This window comes from Euleptes europaea, chromosome 17, assembly GCF_029931775.1.
Source record: "Euleptes europaea isolate rEulEur1 chromosome 17, rEulEur1.hap1, whole genome shotgun sequence".
In the NCBI taxonomy this organism is placed as follows: domain Eukaryota; kingdom Metazoa; phylum Chordata; class Lepidosauria; order Squamata; family Sphaerodactylidae; genus Euleptes; species Euleptes europaea.
In genome coordinates, this window is record NC_079328.1 from 49,565,300 (window position 1) to 49,585,263 (window position 19,964).

The 19,964-nt window shown below is 49.4% G+C and overlaps 1 protein-coding gene across 1 annotated transcript in view; it reads left to right on the forward strand.

The window, feature by feature from the left end:
• ZFPM1 (zinc finger protein, FOG family member 1) overlaps positions 1–19,964 on the forward strand; it is a 103,831-nt gene that overhangs the window by 77,047 nt on the left and 6,820 nt on the right. The window contains exons 4-6 of the mRNA XM_056862389.1: positions 6,494–6,630; positions 17,894–17,999; positions 19,748–19,957. Of these exons, the coding sequence (XP_056718367.1) occupies positions 6,494–6,630; positions 17,894–17,999; positions 19,748–19,957 (453 nt within the window). The remainder of the gene's footprint in view (positions 1–6,493; positions 6,631–17,893; positions 18,000–19,747; positions 19,958–19,964) is intronic.

The following is a 19,964-nucleotide window of genomic DNA, read 5'->3' on the forward strand; positions in this document are numbered from 1 at the left end:
ACAGAAGATGGAGTGCTCTGACATGGAAAGTGTCAGGCAAAAGGCTGTTATCTCGGAGGCATGGTCTCCTGACCCAAACGCAACTGATTAGCCAGCAAGAAGCAGGAGGAAAGCTGGCAGTTGTTGGGCACAAAATCCGCTTGTTTGCCAAGCTGGCCAAGACTTGTCGATTAACCCTAAGTTGGCCGCTTCCCTCTCAAGGCTCTTACAGAATAGGGAACTCTTTGTTGTCGGCAACGGAGAGCAGAAAGTGGGGCTTGCATGGCATGGCAGGAACCATAGCTTTTGCAGGGCATAAGACAGACATGGGTGGCTTTGCTTTCCAAAAGTTGAAGGTGATTTGCAAGAGAGCTTGCAGGCAGATTCGGGTCAGAGGTCTATAAAATTATGCATGGTTTGGAGAGAGTGGACAGGGATAAGCTTTTCTACCTCTCTCGTAGTACCAGAACATGGGATCATCTGCTGAAGCTGGAGGGTGAGAAATTCAAAACAGATAAAAGGAAGTATTTCTTCACACAACACATCGTTCAATTGTGGAACTCCCTGCCCCAGGATGTGGTGATGGCTGCCAACTTGGAAGGCTTGAAGAGGGGAGTGGACATGTTCATGGAGGAGAGGGGTATTCATGGCTATTAGTTAAAATGGATACTAGTCATGATGCATACCTATTCTCTCCAGGATCAGAGGAGCACGCCGAATATATTAGCTGCTGTGAAACACAGGCAGGATGGTGCTGCTGCAGTCGTCTTATTTGTGGGCTTCCTAGAGGCACCTGGTTGGCCACTGTGTGAACAGACTGCTGGACTTGATGGACCTTGGTCTGATCCAGCATGGCTTTTCTTATTTTTTCTTGTGTTCTTATGGCATTTGTTTCACACGCTTGCAGGACTCCTTTGACCAGCCGTGGCAATGAGTCCAAAGAAATGGTGTGTACGCACCATGGGAAATGAAGCTCCTCTCAACCAGCTTCTGATTCTCTTAGCTTTTGTTGCACACCTCTGGGCCAAGATAGCCTTGCCCTGAGTTGGCTTCTTGTTTCTCCAGCAGCAGCAAACTCTGAAAATTCATTTTTGGAAGTGATGCAAAGAGCATCTTTTGGGCTGGGATGTAATTCTTAGTTCAAGATTCAAAGTAGAACAGAAGCATTAGTCAACCCAATGTATGTTCTTGCAGTACATTTAACGCATGAAATTCAGACCTTAGAAATACAGAAAGCGATTTAAGCATCATTTCTAAAATGTGCCTACGTGTTTCTCTTTCTATGGAAACCTGCCCAGGTCTGTCAAGAGCTCAGTCTTCTGATGGCAAATACTGTAAACTCCGGGGAGCCGTTTTGTTCAGATTGTGAATCCATCTGAGTTTGAGGTTTGTTTAAGCCAACCTGAAATCATTCAGTGGTCTTTTTTTTAAACCATGGAAAGGAACTATAGATTTTTTTCCCTATCCAGTTGTCTAAGCCTTATAAGATTCCCTTAGAGAAAGCAACTAATTAATTATGATCTTAGGCAGTTCGTGAGAGGGAGGGCATCTTGGGCATCTTCTGGGCATGGAGTAGGAGTCACTGGTGGTGTGGAGGTGGGGAGGTAGTTGTGCATTTCCTGCATTGTGCAGGGGGTTGAACTAGATGACCCTGGTGGTCCCTTCCAACTCTATGATTCTATGAAGTGGTGTACAACCTAAATTTCTCATTGGAATCCTTTGCAGACTTGCAACAGATCCTGAATGGAACTTCTAACAGTTTCACAACCTTGGAGGGGGTGGGTTGCTGTTGTATAAGTGGAAGAAACCATTCTGCACTTCCAAAATGAAGACTGAATTTGAGCCAACGCTCTCCAGGGCTTAGTTCTGGCATCAGATTTGAATGCTAAAAATGCCTTCTGAACATGCACGAAGTGCTCTTTTATTTATTTATTAAAACATTTATATTCTGCCTTTCCTCGTGGTTCAAGGGAGCTTACAATAATAGTTAAAAACTGGTTTGCTTCCATTGACGCAGGCACAAAGTAGCCCTAAATATGAACATATACCAGGCCAAAGAGCCCACTTCCAGGCACATTTGCTGAGGTCGGCCGCCATGCATAAGACAATATGACAGCGTTCTTGCATTTCTTCCTGGTTTGAAATTTGAATTACACGAAGCAGGATTTTTGGCTGGTCTCCGAGCTTCCAATTATGCTCCTCGTCTTGGCTCATCTCAAATCCAAAACCACAAGGGATTCTCTTCTCTCTCTCTCTCTCTCCCGCCCCACCATATTTTCATTGGATTTTGCTCTGATTTCTTAAAAAAAAAAACCCTGAGGAGGGGCATTCTGAGAAAGAGACGTCTGTGAGCCAGGCCTTCTGCTTTGCTTGTCCTACTGCCCTTCAGAGCCCTTCACGCCAATTGCTGGGCGAGGGATTAGAGATGCTGGAAGCCCCGTTGCCCCCTCTCACCTTCAAGAGCGAGTAATCCCCAGATCGAGTTCATCAAAGCCCTGGATTCTTACCATCAGCTGGACTCCTGAGGGGCCGGCCTGGCTTCTGTTCTGGACAAAGGCTGGATTTTCTCTTCCTTTCCCTTTATCCAGACACCTGTCCTGGCAACAAAGCTATGGGGGTGCCCTTCTGCAGTGTCTCCCTCCCAGCACAGTTCGTTCAAATTTCTTGAATGCAAGTATCCGCAGAACAGCGTATAATCCCCATAAAAACATGTGGAAACAGGCAAAATGCAATGGAGAAACTGTTCAAACCACAGCATTGAAAACCAAAGTAAAAATCCACAAATGGCATAAAATGCGCAAACCAGTCCTGCGATTCCATAAAAACCCAAACCAGTCGCACAGCCAAGCCAGCCATTTGTTCCCGAATCACCACCTAATGTCAAAATGTGTCGTTTCCCCTTGTGGCTGCATCAGCAAAGCTTCATTAATGTTGGGAACAGCATGTAACCCATAAAATAACATGAATGGCAAGTGTATCAGACCATGCCCAGAATGTCTATGCTTCACTGAAACCCGTTCATGAAAATAAAGCTTTTTAGCAGGTTGGTGTGATAGAAATGTACATTAGGAGAAGCCCTCATGAGACCCTGCCTATTGCATTGAGAAGCATCTCTTTTGCTGTTTGTTTATTTGCAGTCATAGGGGGGTTGACTCCCAAATGAGTTTCCAAGACTGTTCTTCAAATGGCTGGAAAGCAAGCTGTACACAATTACAAAATAAGATCTTAAATGAGGATTGGGCCTTAGTGTTTAAGGATGCAAATCATAAATGTTCACCTCGCTTCTTCCAGATACCCTTCAACAGAACTTTCTCCTTGCCAGACTATTTCCACTGATTAGAAATTCCTAAGTTCAGACTAGCTGTCTTATTGGTGAGATGCAATGCCCTAAACTCAGCCGAGACACAAGAGCGATACTATAAAATTACTGCAGAAGAACGAAAATGCCCATTTTGCCCAGATCAAATAGACTCCCTGGCCCACATTGTTTTAGCATGTCCACCAAAAAATATTGCACAAAATAAATATATCACTACCTGGATAAATCAGCTAAAGAGATTTTCTGAGAAGCGGATACTGCATTATCTGCTGTCAAATAGATTGGTCAATTTCATGAGAGATGAGGCAACTTTTCTCTTTATCGCGTCAAGGAAAAATTTAATTTCATTTCCCCTTTTTAAAGTGTGAAGTGGCTGATGGATAGCCAGTGGCTATTAAATCCAGGGGAAGGAAGGAGTTCAGAAAAGACCCCCCTCTCTTTGTGGTGAGGGCCACCCAGAGGAGGGCCCCCAGTGATTATCTGATGGGTCAGCAGGAGAGGACTTGGTGGCCCATGCACGCCAGCATCTGAAAGCATCCTGTGGAGTAACCAGCTGGTGGGTATGATTTCCAGCTGGTGGGGGGCAAAGAACCAGCCAGAAGGGCTGGTGCCTCCATGCCCTGCTTGGCTTCCAGAGGGCATTAGGCTGGGCCATGGCTTTGCTGGACTGTATGGGCTTGGTTGAGCCGTTTAGGCTGATGGACGAATCTTCCTACCCCAGTTCACACGCGGAGGAAGGCCTGACCTGAGTGACACTGTCTGCCAAAGCAATTGCACCTGTGTTGTGATAAGCACCAGTTCACTGGAGCCGTTGCCTCTCTGCCACCCTGGTGCATTTGATGTACATTGGTGAAAGGAGCAGTCTGATTTCAAGGACATGTTTCCCACGCAGGAAGTTGGCCCTCGAACCCAGCCAGCCTCCTTCCTGGACCGCCACCTGTCCCCCAGGAATGCCTCCCTCTTTAGAGGGAGTGGGAGAGAGAGATCTGCAGGGCCTGCCCCCTTCTCAGGGGTTTCCGATGCACACTGAGGGGTGCAGGGCATCTCCACTTAGCCTCCATTGGTGTATTGCTTAGCTGCCATCTTATCTGCCTGCTGAGAGATGAAGGTGCAGCTAAAACATTTTAGGGCGAGTCTTCCTAACCTATTTACATGTTATCTCACCCATTAAAGCCTCTCTTATCGGCCCATCAAGGCCATTAAGGCTAGAAGCGGCCTCAGTTGAGGGTCCTAATGAAGCAGAAGAGAGGCTCCCTTTGGATGGAGGAATGCCAGCAAGCTTTGATCTTTTTTACTGTACGGTGGGGCTGGTCAGGATAGTGGGTGGGGGGTCGTGATGCGATGGAGATGGTGTCTACCCAGGGTAACCCCCAGAATTTGGGGGGAAGATTTGTTTGAGGGCTCGTAACGTGGTAGAGAGTGTTGTTGCTGCTGGTAAGATGTCACATTCAAGAGATGAACTTCTAGTGCTGAAGGACCCATATTTTTGCATTATGCAGAAGCCTAATTGTTTTAGAGGAGGGGTGCATTGGTCTGAAGCAAGATCATATTCTTATCCCTCCCTTCTAAGGAGCTCAGGGCAGCGTAGATGGTTTTCCTGTCCTCCGTTTTGTCCTCATAAGGGCTTGTTTTTAATATACGCATAGCGCTTTGTAATAAATATTAATTTATTGTTTAATTGCATTTTATTTCACCCAACCTTTTGGGTACTTAACTGAGTAAGGATTTGAACCCAGGTCTCCTGGGTCTAGCCGGATACTGCTGCATTTAATTTGGTGACCAATTAAAACAGCTGCTCCTGGTCTCGCCTTGTCTACCCTTGCGTCTCAATCGTTGCTGTCCTACATACACCCACCAGAGTCGGTAAGAGCACAGCCTAATGTGGTGGTGTGAATATGCATTTACTCTTCCTCTGGAAACCTGTATGTCTTGTCATAGTTTCTGGGGTAGTCCTGACTCTGTAAGGAGCGCTTCCTCCGAAACAATGCTTCTGTTGCTTATGACGATATTCTAGGCTCCATCTGACAGTTTCCTAATATTGCCAAACCAGCCCAGAAATCACTTAACATGATGGCGGCTATCTTGGCCATGGGTATCAAGGTGGGCACCTCCAGGCCTGGTGGAGTAGAGTCTGTGTGTCAGCTGAAGAGACCATTTCCAGCTTTGGGCCAGGGGCGAAGCAGACCAGATTGGTCACAGACTCGGAGCCATCAATGTGTTAATCAAAAACGGAAAGCCCAGTTTCTTTTTTTCCTTCCAAAGGGGTGCCAAGGTCACAGGCGGTGGAGCACCACTGAGGCGGAGCATGCGCAGTTCGGGGAGGGGGTAACTCAGGCTGTCCCCCCCCCACAGAATAAGGCACAAGTCCAGGAGGCTTTTGTTCGAAAGGAAGTGGCTGACGTGGGAAGTGGTTTTGTAGGCAATGTGGGAACTGCCTAGTCATGCCACCTCCATGGCTGTAAGAAATCGAAAACCCAACAGCATGTGGAGACCTAACTTAGTCAGAGCACCTTTCCTTAGTGACAAAGCAGGCCTTGGGGACATTCAATCAATCAAGTTTTATTTCGATACAATATCAGCTCTGAATAAAAATCAAAGTTAGGTTAAAATAATAAAATAATATAAGTTGATGATTCTGGGAGGGATGATTTGAACACATGAGCACATGAAGCTGCCTTATACTGAGTCAGACCCTTAGTCCATCAAAGTCAGTATTGTCTACTCAGACCGGCAGCAGCTCCCCAGGGTCTCAGGCAGAAAAGGGTATTTCACATCACCTCCTACTTGGTCCTTTAACTGGAGATGCCAGGGATTGAACCTGGGACCTTCTGAACTCCAAGCAGATGCTCCACCACTGAGCCATGGCCCCTCTGTGGCTTTGAAGATTTGAAGTAGAGGAGGAAAGATCTTCTACGGGGAAAGGTTTTCAATTAGCCATTTACGAATCCCACTACACCGGAGGCAAAATTTGGCTACTTGAATGGTTACGGTATCTTCCGAAAGGAGTCTGCTAAGAGAAGGGAAACTTTAGCTTCTTCCGATCTCCCAGGAAAGGATGACAATATGGGGAGAATATATTGCGATCTTATGTCATTGTAGAAGGGAGCCTTGGGAACATTGTCTGTGTGTGTGTGTGTGATTGCCTTCCCTTTCCCAACCTTTTTTCTTCTTCTTTCCTTGCCCTCTTTCTGACAGGTGAACTGGAGCTGACAACTTCTGAGGGCAACAGCAAAGTCTTTGCCAGGCAGAACGTGCCCGAGGGCTTGTCCTGGGGTCCGTACCAGGGGAACATCCAGACTGAACCAGCGCCTTCTCCAGGGCACGGCGAGACGGTAAGAACCCTTCCGGCAACATGGTCTGTCTGTGCATGCCCGCAGCAGGATTCAGGGCGGGGGGCTGAGGCTGCCCTTACTTTTCCTTACAAAGTTTATGATTAGTTTCCCCCCCAAAAAAAAACTCGAGAAAGCAAAAAACAAACACACAAAACAAAACGAGAGACACTGTCCTTCAGTGTTACTCTTCTGAAGATGCCTGCCACAGCTGCTGGCAAAACGTCAGGAAAGAAAATACCAAGACCACGGTCACACAGCCCGGATAACCTACAAGAACACAAAACAAAGCACAGAGATTAAAAAAAGACTGCACTGAATAATAATAAAAATAAGGAGAATATGACATACCATTTCTTGTGAATCCATGTACATATAGCAACAAATAACCAATATGCAAAACATGTTCTTGTGTTATAACGTAATGAAGTCTTAGCCAAAAGTGATTTGTGTTGGGCTGAAGGCCTTGAATATCCTCATATGCCAATGAAACAAATCAGGACATTTTAAAATAATCTGCGTAGCTGGTTTTGAATGCCCCCTTCCCACATTAACAAGTTAGCCCAGGGGTGTCAAACGTGCTGCCCAGGGGATGGATCTGGCCCCATGAGAGCACCTATCCAGCCCATGAGGCAGCCCCCCCACACACACACATACACACACATTTCCAGTATGGGCGGGCAAGCTTGCTGCAACCTCGAGGCAGCCACCCCTCTAGTCTGGAGGCATCAATGATCAAAGACTGTTAAATAAAAGAAAATACTGCAAGAGTTATTGTTTTAAGTATGTTTGTATTTTAAGTACAAAATAAAGTAAAAAATAATATTATTAGTTGGCTTTGTCTTCTATAAAGCCTGTATCTCCGGTACCTGGCATTTTTATGGCACGCATGGCCTGGCCTGACCAAGTGACATTTATGTCACATCCGGCCCTCGTAACAAATGGGTTCGACACCCCTGAGCTCGCCCATCAAGGTGAGGGTTGCAGCCCAGTTTATCATGTTGATATTAGTTTCTGCCTACAGAGAGTTTGGTTTAACAGGGAGGGGGGATTAATTCAAAACTGTGGTCCCCTGCCTACACAGAGCCATCTCAGGACTACGTCTTGGCCAAGCCTAAATCGGCCCTGATCGGCTGGAAAGGTGGCATTAAAAGGTCTTAAATAAAAATAAATGAATTAATTAAATGAGCACTGAAAGGGTTGCCATGCCCAGATGGAAGAGTCTTGTGGCCTTCAAAGGACTGCTTGGTTGCCTGTCATTTTATGCTTCTGCAAGCATCTTGTGTGTGTGTGGGGGGGTGACTCCTGCTTCCTGTTGTTTTTTGCCTATGGGCCTGATACATTTCTGTACAAAGCAATAGCTGATGTTTAAAGGCGGCATCCAAACGACAGCGTCAAGACGTCCGTTTCCATCTCTTGTTGTGTGCTGTCACAAGATGATTTTAGCACCGCCCAAACTGCAGAGTGATGTTTACGAGCATGCAAAGTCTCCATCAGAGTGATGCAGCTTCTCCTGCTTATCTCCTGAGTAGATATCATAGGAGGGTTATATCCCATCAGCTCCAAGTTTTTAAAGGTTCTGTTCTCAATGGGTCTGCAGTGTGTTTTGGAGATCCAGGCTGGAATGTCTTACTGGCTGCGCTTCTTACAGAACTGTCTGTTGTTCTATTTCGCCAAGTGGGACTCTTTAACATGGTCATAAATAATCCAAAGTCACGCGTGGGAGCCCAATTTGCAGGTGACCCTGAATTGTCCAGGATGGTGAAAATCCCAGTTCATAACAGGAAAATGTAAAGTGATTCAGATCGGAACAAAAAAAAAACCCCTTGACTTCACATATACACCAAGACTGTCCCTGTCCCAAATTTTGGATCACAGTGGATAATTCCACGAACCTGTTAACTCAGCAGGTGGCAGTTACGGAAGTAATCCACTCTGAAGGTTATTAGGGAAAGCGTTGTAAATAAAACAGCCAGTATCCCAGTTCCCCTACTTTAAATCCACGGTGTGTTGTCATTTGGAGCACTCTAATGTCTGGTCACTTCATCTCTGAGATATCATAGAACTAGAAAAGTGCAACTGGAACGAGGGGATCGGAGCACCTTTCATGCTAAAAAAAGCAAACAACTTGGTGGGGTTTCCATTTAGAGAAAGGCAACTAGAGGGGGACATGACAGAGGTTTATGAAGCATGGTCGGTCAGGAGAAAGTGGGAGAGAACGTTCCGCTTCTCCCAGAACACGGGAATCCAGTGAAATTAGTGGGTAGTAGATTCAGGATGTTACGTGAAGAAGTACTCCCATTAACTTCTGGAATTCACTGCCACAAGATGAAGTGATGGCGTTAAAAGGAGAGGTTAGACAAATGCATGGAAGAGGTTTATCAGCAGCCATGATAGCTGAATGGAGCCTCCAGGTTCAGAGGCAGTGTATCACTGAATACCAGTTGCTGAAGGACAAGGAAATGGGGGAGGTTGTTGCCTTCAGGCCCTGCTTCGTGTCTGGGAGTATCTTTTTGGTCATTGAAAGAAATAGGATGGCGAACTGAGACAGGCCTTGGTCTGATCCAGTTGAAAAATTCTTACCATGAAAGAGGAAAAGGGTTTCTCAGGCCCTGCTTTCCTCCTGTTAGCCCAAAGTCATCACTATAAAAACATGAAGGGAGGGGGGTGAGTGTCCCCTGAACCCCCATTTCCTTCCCCAAAGGTTGTCTCTCTGGGGCTTCTTCTGCCCTTGAGCTGGCCAATTCCTAGCAGAAAAGCCAAAGAAAATCTAACTCAAGAGATGGGACAGTAGAAAGGGGTGTGGTGTTTGGGGATTTGCTTGTTTGTTTTTAATCAGGAGGGAGAGAGATCATTGTGCACAAGGTCCCTGTCTTGACTCACATAGAGATATTGCAAAATCTTTACAAATAAATGCTTAGAATAATATAAAAATAGATGCACCCTCAAAGTGCTACGGGCATGACTTCTAAATAAACGCAGAGCTCAGCAACACCGCAGAATTTAAGAGAAATGCTCATTTCATCCATCCTCCTTAAAGAGGGGCTGGAGAGGAGCAGAACCCCCACCCCCATGAGCAGGAAGTAAACGGGGCCTTTGTGGCCCCTGTGGGAACAGACTGCTGGACTTGATGGGCCTTGGTCTGATCCAGCAGGGCTTTTCTTATGTTCTTATGGAGGATAGGGCTATCCAAGGCTACTAGTCATAATACATATCTATTCTCTACAGTATCAGAGGAGCATGCCTGTTATATTAGGTTCTTAGGGAAAAAAGGCAGGATAATGCTGCTGCACTCATCTTGTTTGTGGGCTTCCCAGAGGCACCTGGTTGGCCACTGTGTGAACAGACTGCTGGACTTGATGGGCCTGGGTCTGATCCAGCAGGGCTTTCCCTAGGTTCCTATGCAGGATGGGGCTATCCATGGCTACTAGTCCAAATGGATACTAGTCATGATGCATGCCTATTCTCTCCAGGATCAGAGGAACATGCCTGTGATATTAGGCGCTGTGGAACACAGGCAGGATGGTGCTGCTGCAGCCGACTTGGTTGCGGGCTTCCTAGAGGCCCCTGGCTGGCCACTGTGTGAACAGATTGCTGGACCCGATGGGCCTGGGTCTGATCCAGCAGGGCTTTTCTTATGTTCTTATGGAGGAAAGGAGTATCCTTGGCTACTAGTCAAAATGAATACTAATGATGCATACCTATTCTCTCCAGGATCACAGGATCATGCCTATTATATTAGAGGCTGTGGAAGAAAGGCAGGATGGTGCTGCTGCAGTGGTCTTGTTTGGGGGGCTTCCTAGAGGCCCCTGGTTGGCCACTGTGTGAACAGACTGCTGGACTTGATGGGCCTGGGTCTGATCCAGCAGGGCCTTTCTTATGTTCTTACATTCTTGTGCTCTCGTTGGTTTGGTCCAAACCCAGCCCACGGGTGGGGTGGGGGTCCCCTACTCCCAGGCCCTGGCCTCCAGGTGAGTCACCTCCTCTTGTTGTCCTCCATCCGTGTAAAGAGCCTGCCCAAGATCCTGTCTCCTTAAGAGAAAGAGGGGACAAAAAAACCCGAGAGGTGGGGTCTGGCGGGAATCCGTCCAGCTCTTGATGGTGCTTGCGAGAAATAATGGGACAGAAAGTCTTGGCCTCTCCTCTCCCTTTCTCTTTCTCTGCGCCTCTCGGCTCGAGCCTCCCCATTTATCTTTTGCCGAATTAAATCCTTGATTAACCCTTATCTTGCCAGTTTGGCGGCTATCTCTCCTGTGGCGCCGTATGTCCAGACAACCGGTACAGGATGATTGATTTCTTAAAGATATGCCGTTGCTTTTTTCTGATACTTCATTTATTGTCTAAATATTTTTGCTCCCATTTCAGCAGCTTCCCTTATCAGGTTGTGCTGACGATTCCCAGCCCTGCCTCTCCTCCCCCTTCCTTTCTTTTGCCACTTGCTTCCCTTTGCTGTCTCTGCCCAGAAGGAGGAATCGCCATTCTCCATCTCAGAAAGTAACTGTTGGTCTTTCTGGCTTGGAGACAGGGGAAGGTGAGGGGGTCTTTGGGGGAAGGCAAGTTTCCCAGCTTCACCTTTCCTTTGGTACCTGGGCCAGAACAAGGAATCCAGTTTGGGATCCTTTCTTGGGGGCGGGCAGGGAGGAAGATTGGTTGGCTCAGAGGTGTCATAAACCAGTGACTTGGGATTGGGGGATCAATAGGGTTGCCAGCCCCAAGTTGGGAAATCCCTAGAGATTTTGGGGGTAAAGCCTGGGGAGGGGGCTCATTGGGGTATAATGCCATCGAATCCATCCTCCAAAGCAGCCATTTTCTCCAGCGGAAACCGATCTCTGTTGTTTGCGGATCAGTTGCAATTCTGGGAGGTCTCCAGGCCCCACCTGCAGGTTGGGTTGCTCCAATCATCCTTACAGCACTGAGCCTTATTTTTGTGGTGGACCACCTGCAGGTTGGCAAGCCTAGATAGCAAACTGAGAATCAACCTTCCCCCACCCCGTTACTGAGCTATGACCAAAAGAGGGGAATATGGAAGGGGGCGGGCTAGCTAGAAGCCCACTGACCTGCAGCGGCCTCAAGCAGGCCAGAGGGCCCATCCTGACCGCTATAAATGCAGCCGGGTCAGCCTTGCTCACTAGTCTGAATGGTTCCACATCCCTCCAGCCTCAGGGGAAGCCTGTGGGTTTAGCCATTCTGGCAGAGGGAGGAGGGCTCTACATCCCTACCATATGAGAACCATCTTCAAGTACTTGAAGGGCTGTCATATGGAGGATGGTGCTGAGTTGTTTTCTGTTGCCCCAGAAGGTCTGACCAGAACCAATGGGTTGAAATTAAATCAAAAGAGTTTCCGTCTAGACATTAGGAAGAATTTTCTAACAGTGAGAGCGGTTTCTCAGTGGAACAGGCTTCCTCGGGAGGTGGTGAGCTCTCCTTCCCTGGAGGTTTTTAAGCAGAGGCTAGATGGCCATCTGTCAGCAATGCTGATCCTATGACCTTAAGCAGATGATGAGAGGGAGGGCATCTTGGCCATCTTCTGGACATGGAGTAGGGGGCACTGGGTGTGTGTGGGGGGGAGGTAGTTGTGAATTTCCTGCATTGTGTAGGGGGTTGGACTAGATAACCCTGGTGGCCCCTTCCAACTCTATGATTCAATTCTACCTTGGTCCTGGGGCAGAGTGGGGGAGGCTTGCTGGGAGCTGAGCTGCTTCAGACTTGCTGGCTTTGACTCCCGATGGCATCGCTGGGCAGCAAAGGCCACGGCCCCCTCCCCACTGACTGCTCAGCCAAATCTGTCATGCAAATAAAAACATGCCCTCTTTGAAAAGGAGGTTCCCCCCACTCCTGGATGCATGCCACAGCAGTTTAGGACAGCCCCCGGCCCCCTCGGCTCTCTGCAATCGCAGCAGTGGTCTTCCCCCCCCCCCCACTTTCTTTCTGCAGGGAGGCCGAATCCTCCCAAAGGTTACTGATTAACCAGCATGGCGGTTCCCTTCCCCTGTTTGGCGAGGGGTCTGGGCTGCCCCAGATAAAGCGTCCCAAGCGGATGTTGCTCAGATAGAGTTTCCGATGGTTATCTGGGCCTCTGCAGATCCGAGACAGCGACCTCTTTGTTCAGGGGGAAACAAGGAGGGTTTCTCAGAGGCACCTCGCTGCCCGTCCTGCTTACCCACAGTGGGGCTGGCATGGAAGCTGCCCGGAAAGGCAGCCACACCTCGGTTGCCAATGTTTGTCTGTCATGGCCCTTTTATCCCCCCACACACAAGCATTGTGGGGAAGAAATAAAGGGAGACTGTTGCAGAACCAGCCTGGGGTGGTTGTGGGATGGAGTCCTTTACGGGGGGGGGGCAGGTTTTGCTGTTTGGCTCGAGAGTCCTTTGGAGACCTGGTAAAGGAGGAGAAGGAGAAGAGTTGGTTTTTATGTGCCGACTTTCTCTACCACTTAAGGGAGACTCAAACCGGCTTACAGTCACCTTCCCCTCCCCACAACAGACACCCTGTGGGGTAGGTGGGGCTGAGAGAGCTCTTAATAGAACTGTAACTTGCCCAAAGTCACCCAGCTGGCTTCGTGTGTAGGAGTGGGGAAACAAATCCAGTTCACCAGATTAGCTTCCACCACTCATGTGGAGGAGTGGGGAATCAAACCCGGTTAACCAGATCAAAGTCCACCGCTCGATGAAGAGGCAGGGCTAGCAGTGCAACAAAACGGGCCCCTTCAGACGTAGTTGCCTTTCCCGGTCTCTCGTGAGTCCCAGGTGTGAGCTCGACAGCTTCAACAGGCTTCCTTGTGAAGACCTGTGTGCAAACCACTTGTGGTACGCACCATCTGAATGGGAAAGAGCTCTCCAGAGGATATTAATGTTGTTAATGCTGTGTCGGGCCAGCTGTGCCCATTGTCTGCAGGGGATGTAAATGCCCAACCGCTCCTGCTGGGTACAGAACTCCAGAAAGACACCCTGTCTGGCCAGAGAGCATGCAGGTGGTATGAAGGCAGTGCACCCAGGCCAGGGGGAGAGCAGAAAAAGCTTTGAGTGCAAGCGTGTGTACATGTTGCAACCCACCACTGTGAAAAAGGATAATGGGCATCTGAAAGACCACAGCCTAAGAACATTTCCACTTGCCTTGAAAACAAAAGCAGACTGAAAATAAATGAGTGAATATGCCTAGCGGAAGACCTGCCTGGCCAATTCTGTGGTGTCCAAAGGAGATCAGAGGACCCAGTCAGGATGTACACCCCATCACAACTCAAAAACAGCCCAAAAGTCCAGCTTCCTTGGGCCCGGCGAGGCTGACCTGAACGTATTTGTAGAGGTTAGGGATGGTTGTGTGGCTGGCAGAGAGCGGTGGCTCTCCTCACGAGTAGTAGAAGTGGAATAAATTATGCATATAAGCCAGCATGTGACTGCTTTGCATAATTAATTCAACTTAAGCTTGAATTATCTCAGATATGAGAGCCAGCGTAGTGTAGTGGTTAAGGGCGGTGGTTTGGAGTGGTGGACTCTGATCTGGAGAACTGGGTTCGATTCCCCACTCCTCCACATGAGTGACGGACTCTAATCTGGTGAACTGGGTTGGTTTCCCCTCTCCTACACACGAAGCCAGCTGGGTGACCTTGGGCTAGTCACAGCTCTCTCCGCCCCACCTACCTCACAGGGTGTCTGTTGCGGGGAGAGGAAGGGAAGGTGATTGTAAGCCGGTTTGATTCTTCCTTCAGGGGTAGAGAAAGTCGGCATATCAAAACCAACTTTTCTTCTTCTTCATTAGCCTGTGCCTAATTGTGATTATTTGTTAAGTGTTCGAGAATGGCATTCTCAGAGAAAACGGCTTGGTTATGGGCTGATGTGGGCAGGGGGCATTCCAATGAGAGGGGCAATGGTGGGGCCCGCAGTGGCTGGTTAGGGAGTGGGAAGGGGGTGCATCTTTCACTCCCCTGGGCAGGGCCGCCCACCACTCCCTTTGTGGGCTGGAAGAGATCCATCCAGGGGCCAGTGTGGCCAGCTACCATTCAAAGTGCTGAAGCGGCAGGTTGGAGAATCACCCCCCTCCACACACCCTCCCAGGCCTATGGGATAGACTTGTTTCTGCAGAGAGGTCACTCTCTCTCTCTCTCTCTCTCTCTTCCCTACATACATACACACAGTCCAGAATTAGGGCTGCTACCTTTCCTGCCATGTCAGCAGTGTGTGTGCGTGTCAGCGAGAGAGAAGTGTGCACATGTGTGTGTTTTTTTATCAAGCCGTGAACACTCTGCTCCTTCAAGTGATAAGCCCTAAACCGACCAAGACTGTCAGTCTGAGTTGGAGGGTTTAGAAATATTGGGACGAATAATTAGATTTCATATCGTTACTGCTGCAGCCATCGAAGGATCAGGCAGATTAATTTTTTCCCCTTCTCTCTCTCTCTCTTTTTCCCTCCTCTGCTCATTAATATTCATTAGCGGCACATGAAGGCAGAGAAGAGCCGAGGCCGAGAGCCAGCAAAGTGGGGGGGGAGCGGGATGGGGAAGCTGAGGCAGCCCTCGGTCGGAGGCATGGGTGGCTTTCCCAGAGATTCCTTACGCACACTCCCTTACAATTGCCCCCTGCCTGAGAAGGTTTAGCCACCGCTGCCTTTTCTGCATGAGCACCTTGTGTCTCATCAGGGCCCTGGCCTCCTCAAGCTCATTTCTACTCCCAGCCTTACCCTTTTTTATAGCGCAGGTATTCATTCCTACACAATGAATTCCACCTCTTCATGCATGAGGGTCTAGGAAGCCCACAAACAAGACGACTGCAGCAGCATTGTCCTGCCTGTGTTCCAAAGCAGCTAAGATAATAGGCATGATCCTCTGATCCTGGAGAGAATAGGTATGCATCATGACCAGTATCCATTTTGACTAGTAGCCATGGATAGCCCCATCCTCCATAAGAACATAAGAAAGGCCATGCTAGATCAGACCCAGGCCCATCAAGTGCAGCAGTCTGTTCACACAGTGACCAACCAGGGGCCTCTAGGAAGCCCACAAGCAAGACGGCTGCAGCAGCATTATCCTGCCTGTGTTCCACGGCACCCAATATATTTGGCATGGTCCTCTGATCCTCGAGATGATAGGTATGCATCATGACTAGTATCCATTTTAACTAGTAGCCGTGAATACCCTTCTCCATGAACATGTCCCCTCCCCTCTTCAAGACTTCCAAGTTAGCAGCCATCACCACATCCTGGGGCAGGGAGTCCCACCATTTAACTATGAAATTAATGCTCCTCTGCTGTAACAACATCAGGGACATTTTTAGCCAAACTTGGTGCTGATATAAGGGTGTCAGAGGAGTATGGCCGCATGCCGTCCTGCATCTTTTGAAGAGGGCCAAATCTCTCTGGGTCACTTTGAAGGGCTGCTTGGATGTTGGTGCATTGAGTTGTGGTGGTGGAGAGCCATTTGGGAGAGAGGATGGAGGGTGCTGGACCAGAATCCCATTCATCGCCCTCCAGGGCAGACTGCTAGAAAAGTCATCTTGCCCCAATAGCCTCTGTTGAGAGCCAACATGGTGTAGTGATTAAGAGTGGTGGTTTGGAGTGGTGGACTCTGTTCTGGAAAATCGGGTTTGATCCCCCATTCCTCCACATGAGCAGCAGACACTAATCTGGTGAACCGGGTTGGTTTCCCCACTCCTCCACATGAAGCCAGCTGGGTGACCTTGGGCTAGTCACAGCTCTCTCAGCCCCATCTACCTCACAGGGTGTCTGTTGTGAGGAGGGGAAGGGAAGGTGATTGTAAGCCGGTTTGATTCTTCCTTCAGTGGTAGAGAAAGTCGGCATAAAAACCAACTCTTCTTCTTCTCCTCCTTCTGCACATCCCTTTTGCAACATGAAGACCGGGTAGTGTTGCTCTGGGGACCAGCTTTGGCCTCGTGACTTCTAGTTGCTGGTCCCTAATCTCTTCCTAGGTTCCTTCCAGTCTGGGAGGCAGACTGGCCCCTAGAAGCCTCCCCCCCCGTTCCCTTCTTTTGCACAGGGCCTTTCCGGTTGGAAACAGGGAAATGTTTCCCGTTGGGTCAGTCTCAGACATGGGCCTCTGCCACTCCGGTCTCTCCTGCCTGGCAGCCAAGGTCTAAACCCGATTTCCACGTCATCACGGGAGGGAGAAAATGCTATGTGGTGGGCAGGCAGCCCCCTTTGTGGCCTCGGGCTCCCCTGCTCGCTTTGCCTGGTCCACGCCGGCCTCCTCTTCCTGCCTCCCCTGAACATCTGTGGCTGCGTCAGCAGCACAAAGGCTGGACGCCTGGCTCAGGAACGTAGGCGCTTCCTATTGTCTTGCGAAAGTGGTGTAAAGCTGCACCAGTCCTGTCGTCCCCCCCACACCAATCTCTTTTCCTCCTTGCCTTTAGCTGAGGTGAGGGGTGAAGTGGTCGTTTCCTTTGCAGCCTGCCATGGTCGCCCCGGGTTAAGGAGAGGAGGAAATAACAAGGTTGTTGTGTTTGCAGTCACGCTCCGAGGGATGTTGGCGGGCCTCCTGGCCGGCCGGGCAGCAAGCAGCGGGGTCAGCTTCCACACAGGAGGGGCCAGATGGCGGCTGCGTACTGTGGCCATGTAAAGTTTTCTGCTGCCTTGGTCCTCTCCCCTCCCCGCCCCAGCTTGAACCTAAGAGTCTTTTGTTCAGAAGTGGCTGTTCCGTACAAATGATGGTTGGAGAGCATCTGGCTGTAAGAGTCCCCCCATCTGGATCCAACCAGTGGTCCGTCTTGTCCAGCATCCTGTTTCACTTAGCAGTCTGTTCACACAGTGGCCAACCAGGTGCCTCTAGGAAGCCCACAAACAAGACGACTGCAGCAGCACCATCCTGCCTGTGTTTTACAGCACCTAATATATCCGGCATGCTCCTCTGATCCTGGAGAGAATAGGCATGCATCATGACTAGTATCCATTTTGACTAGTAGCCATGAATACCCCTCTCCTCCATGAACATGTCCACTCCCCTCTTCAAGACTTCCAAGTTGGCAGCCATCATCACATCCTGGGGCAGGGAGTCGTTGACGGGCCAGTCTTCCATGAGTCTGATGCCCTTTGAAAGCCACTGGCAGTGGATCCCAAAATGCCATTCCATGTTGAGTAAAGAAGGACTTTCTTTTGTCCATCCTGAGCAACACAGGTGGTGTTCAGCATCCTCTTTGAGCCCTGCCACTGGCCACGGAGGCCACAGAGGGGATGGGAGTACCTCACTTGTGGGCAACAACATACCCTGATCAGGCTCTGGCTTTTCTGGTCCACGTTAAATTGACTTTGTTTCTGTTGGCAGCCGAACCCACCCGTGACCTTGGTGTTAGAGGATGAGAACTTCTGGATCTCGAAGCTGCCTTTGGTTTCCGGAGAAGGCGAGGCCAATGTGGTGATCTATAAAAAGGGTGGGTATTTACATGGTGGCCTCTTTCCTGGGGTGCTGGGAGGTGAGGGAGAGAAGTAAGGTAGGAGGTGTTATCATATTCTGTAAGATCTTGAAAGGGGGCAAAGGGAAGTCAGTGCAGGGGATTGGACTAGATGACCCTGGTGGTCCCTTCCAACTCTATGATTCTATGATAAGTCCTCCTTCAGGATAGCCTGGAGTTCTCCATCTCTTTCTGTGTGTTTTTTGGGCAGGCAGAGGTTCCCTCCTATTCCCTCTGGTTAAGTCTGTCTTGGGCTTGTGTAATGCATAAATTTGGGGTTTTTTGACCACAGTGGCTGGAAGCTGGTCAACTTATTGGTACATATGGATAGGGCATTTCTTATTTGGAATATCTCGCCTAAAATTCCAGCACTGAGTTCTCAGCCCAATGCAGTCAATAAAGACAACAGTATACATTTTTATGGACACTGGTCAGGCTTTAGAGAAGAGTATTAAAATGCAAAACCTTGTCTAACAGCCTGGGTGAAAACAGAATGTTTTCACCTGCTGCCTGAATGCCAGTCAGGTGGTGTGCCAGATGAATGTCAAGAGAGGAGTCATTCCTCAACCAGGAACCACCACCGAGCAAGCCCCGTCCCTGGTCACAGCCTGCCTCACATTTGCTGGAGAGGGCCCCATGAGCGCAGCTTGCAATGGCGACCTTAACTGGAGGGCAGAGCAGAATGGGGGCAGGTGGTCCTTCAGGCAGCCCAGTCCCAAGCTGGGAGGGCTTTAAAGGTGAGCAGCAGCTCTTGGAATTGTGCCCTTTTCAGCTGAGGGATGAGACGATCCCTATATTCTGGCCTCTATGGACCAACCTGCATTTCGGGTCTTTGTATGTGCCCCCCTACAGACTTACACAGACATATATGGACAGCTCCCTACTCCCAAGGAGCTGGCAATCTAAAATGCACAACGGGGGAACACAACTTGGGGGAACACTGGGGGGAAGGAATACCATTATGGGTGTTTAAAACTTTGCTTCTGTTGAGAACGAGAAGAAAGGGACAAGCCTGTCTTACGAAATGGTGGGCTTTAAGGAGGGATTGAGTGGGGATGTGTGTTCAAGGAGGGCCTACATATCTGGGAGGGGGTCTACAAGGCAGAATGAGGGAGAGACCCTGGGGGGCTGCAGGTGGCAGAGCAGAATTCAGCAGCTGGGAGACTTTGGGGAGAAGCCAGCGGTTCATGCCGACATAGATGGACGGATGGGCTAATGCTGCCTTCTAGGGGTGGCTACTTGTATTGCAAGCTCCAGAACCCTTGCTTTTGTTGCCCCTTCCGTGCCCCCCCCTTCTCCAAAGTACTCACAGCTGTACTGCAGGCTTACCACAACCTTGTGAGGTAGGCTTGGCAGTGAGTCTTGGCCTAAGGCACTCAAAACATCCATTCTCAGATACTAAGAATTTTATTTCTTGAGCATCTCTCTTCTACATAAATACATCCACAAACCCAAAAAGAATTGCAGGAGGAGATGAAGGGGGGATAGGAGAGACGTTTGCCCTCCCCCCCCCCCCGCCACATATGGTTGTGGACTTCACACATGCTTGTGGTCACATCATCACAAAGATCTTTCTGGTGTACAGTCACACAACTAGGTGGTGCTGTACCCACTCTCACGTGCAGTATTCCCCCTCCTCACCCCCAACTGTTCCCCCTCACCTCAAATTTCCACCCCTTCTGCTGTGGCAGAACAGCCCCAGAGTGACCTGTCTTATCGTGCCGTAGATGACTCGATCTGGTGCAAGACCACCAAGGCCATCCCGGAAGGAGAACCCCTGAACGCTTTCGTCATGGCCGAGCCGATGGGCATCCCCAACCACGCGGTGAAATCCGAGCCTGGAGATCCGGCTTGCCCGGCGGTGCTGCCCTCTGAAATACAGCTCCTGCCACAGCAGGCGGGCATGGCTGCGATCCTGGCCACGGCGGTGGTAAACAGTACGTA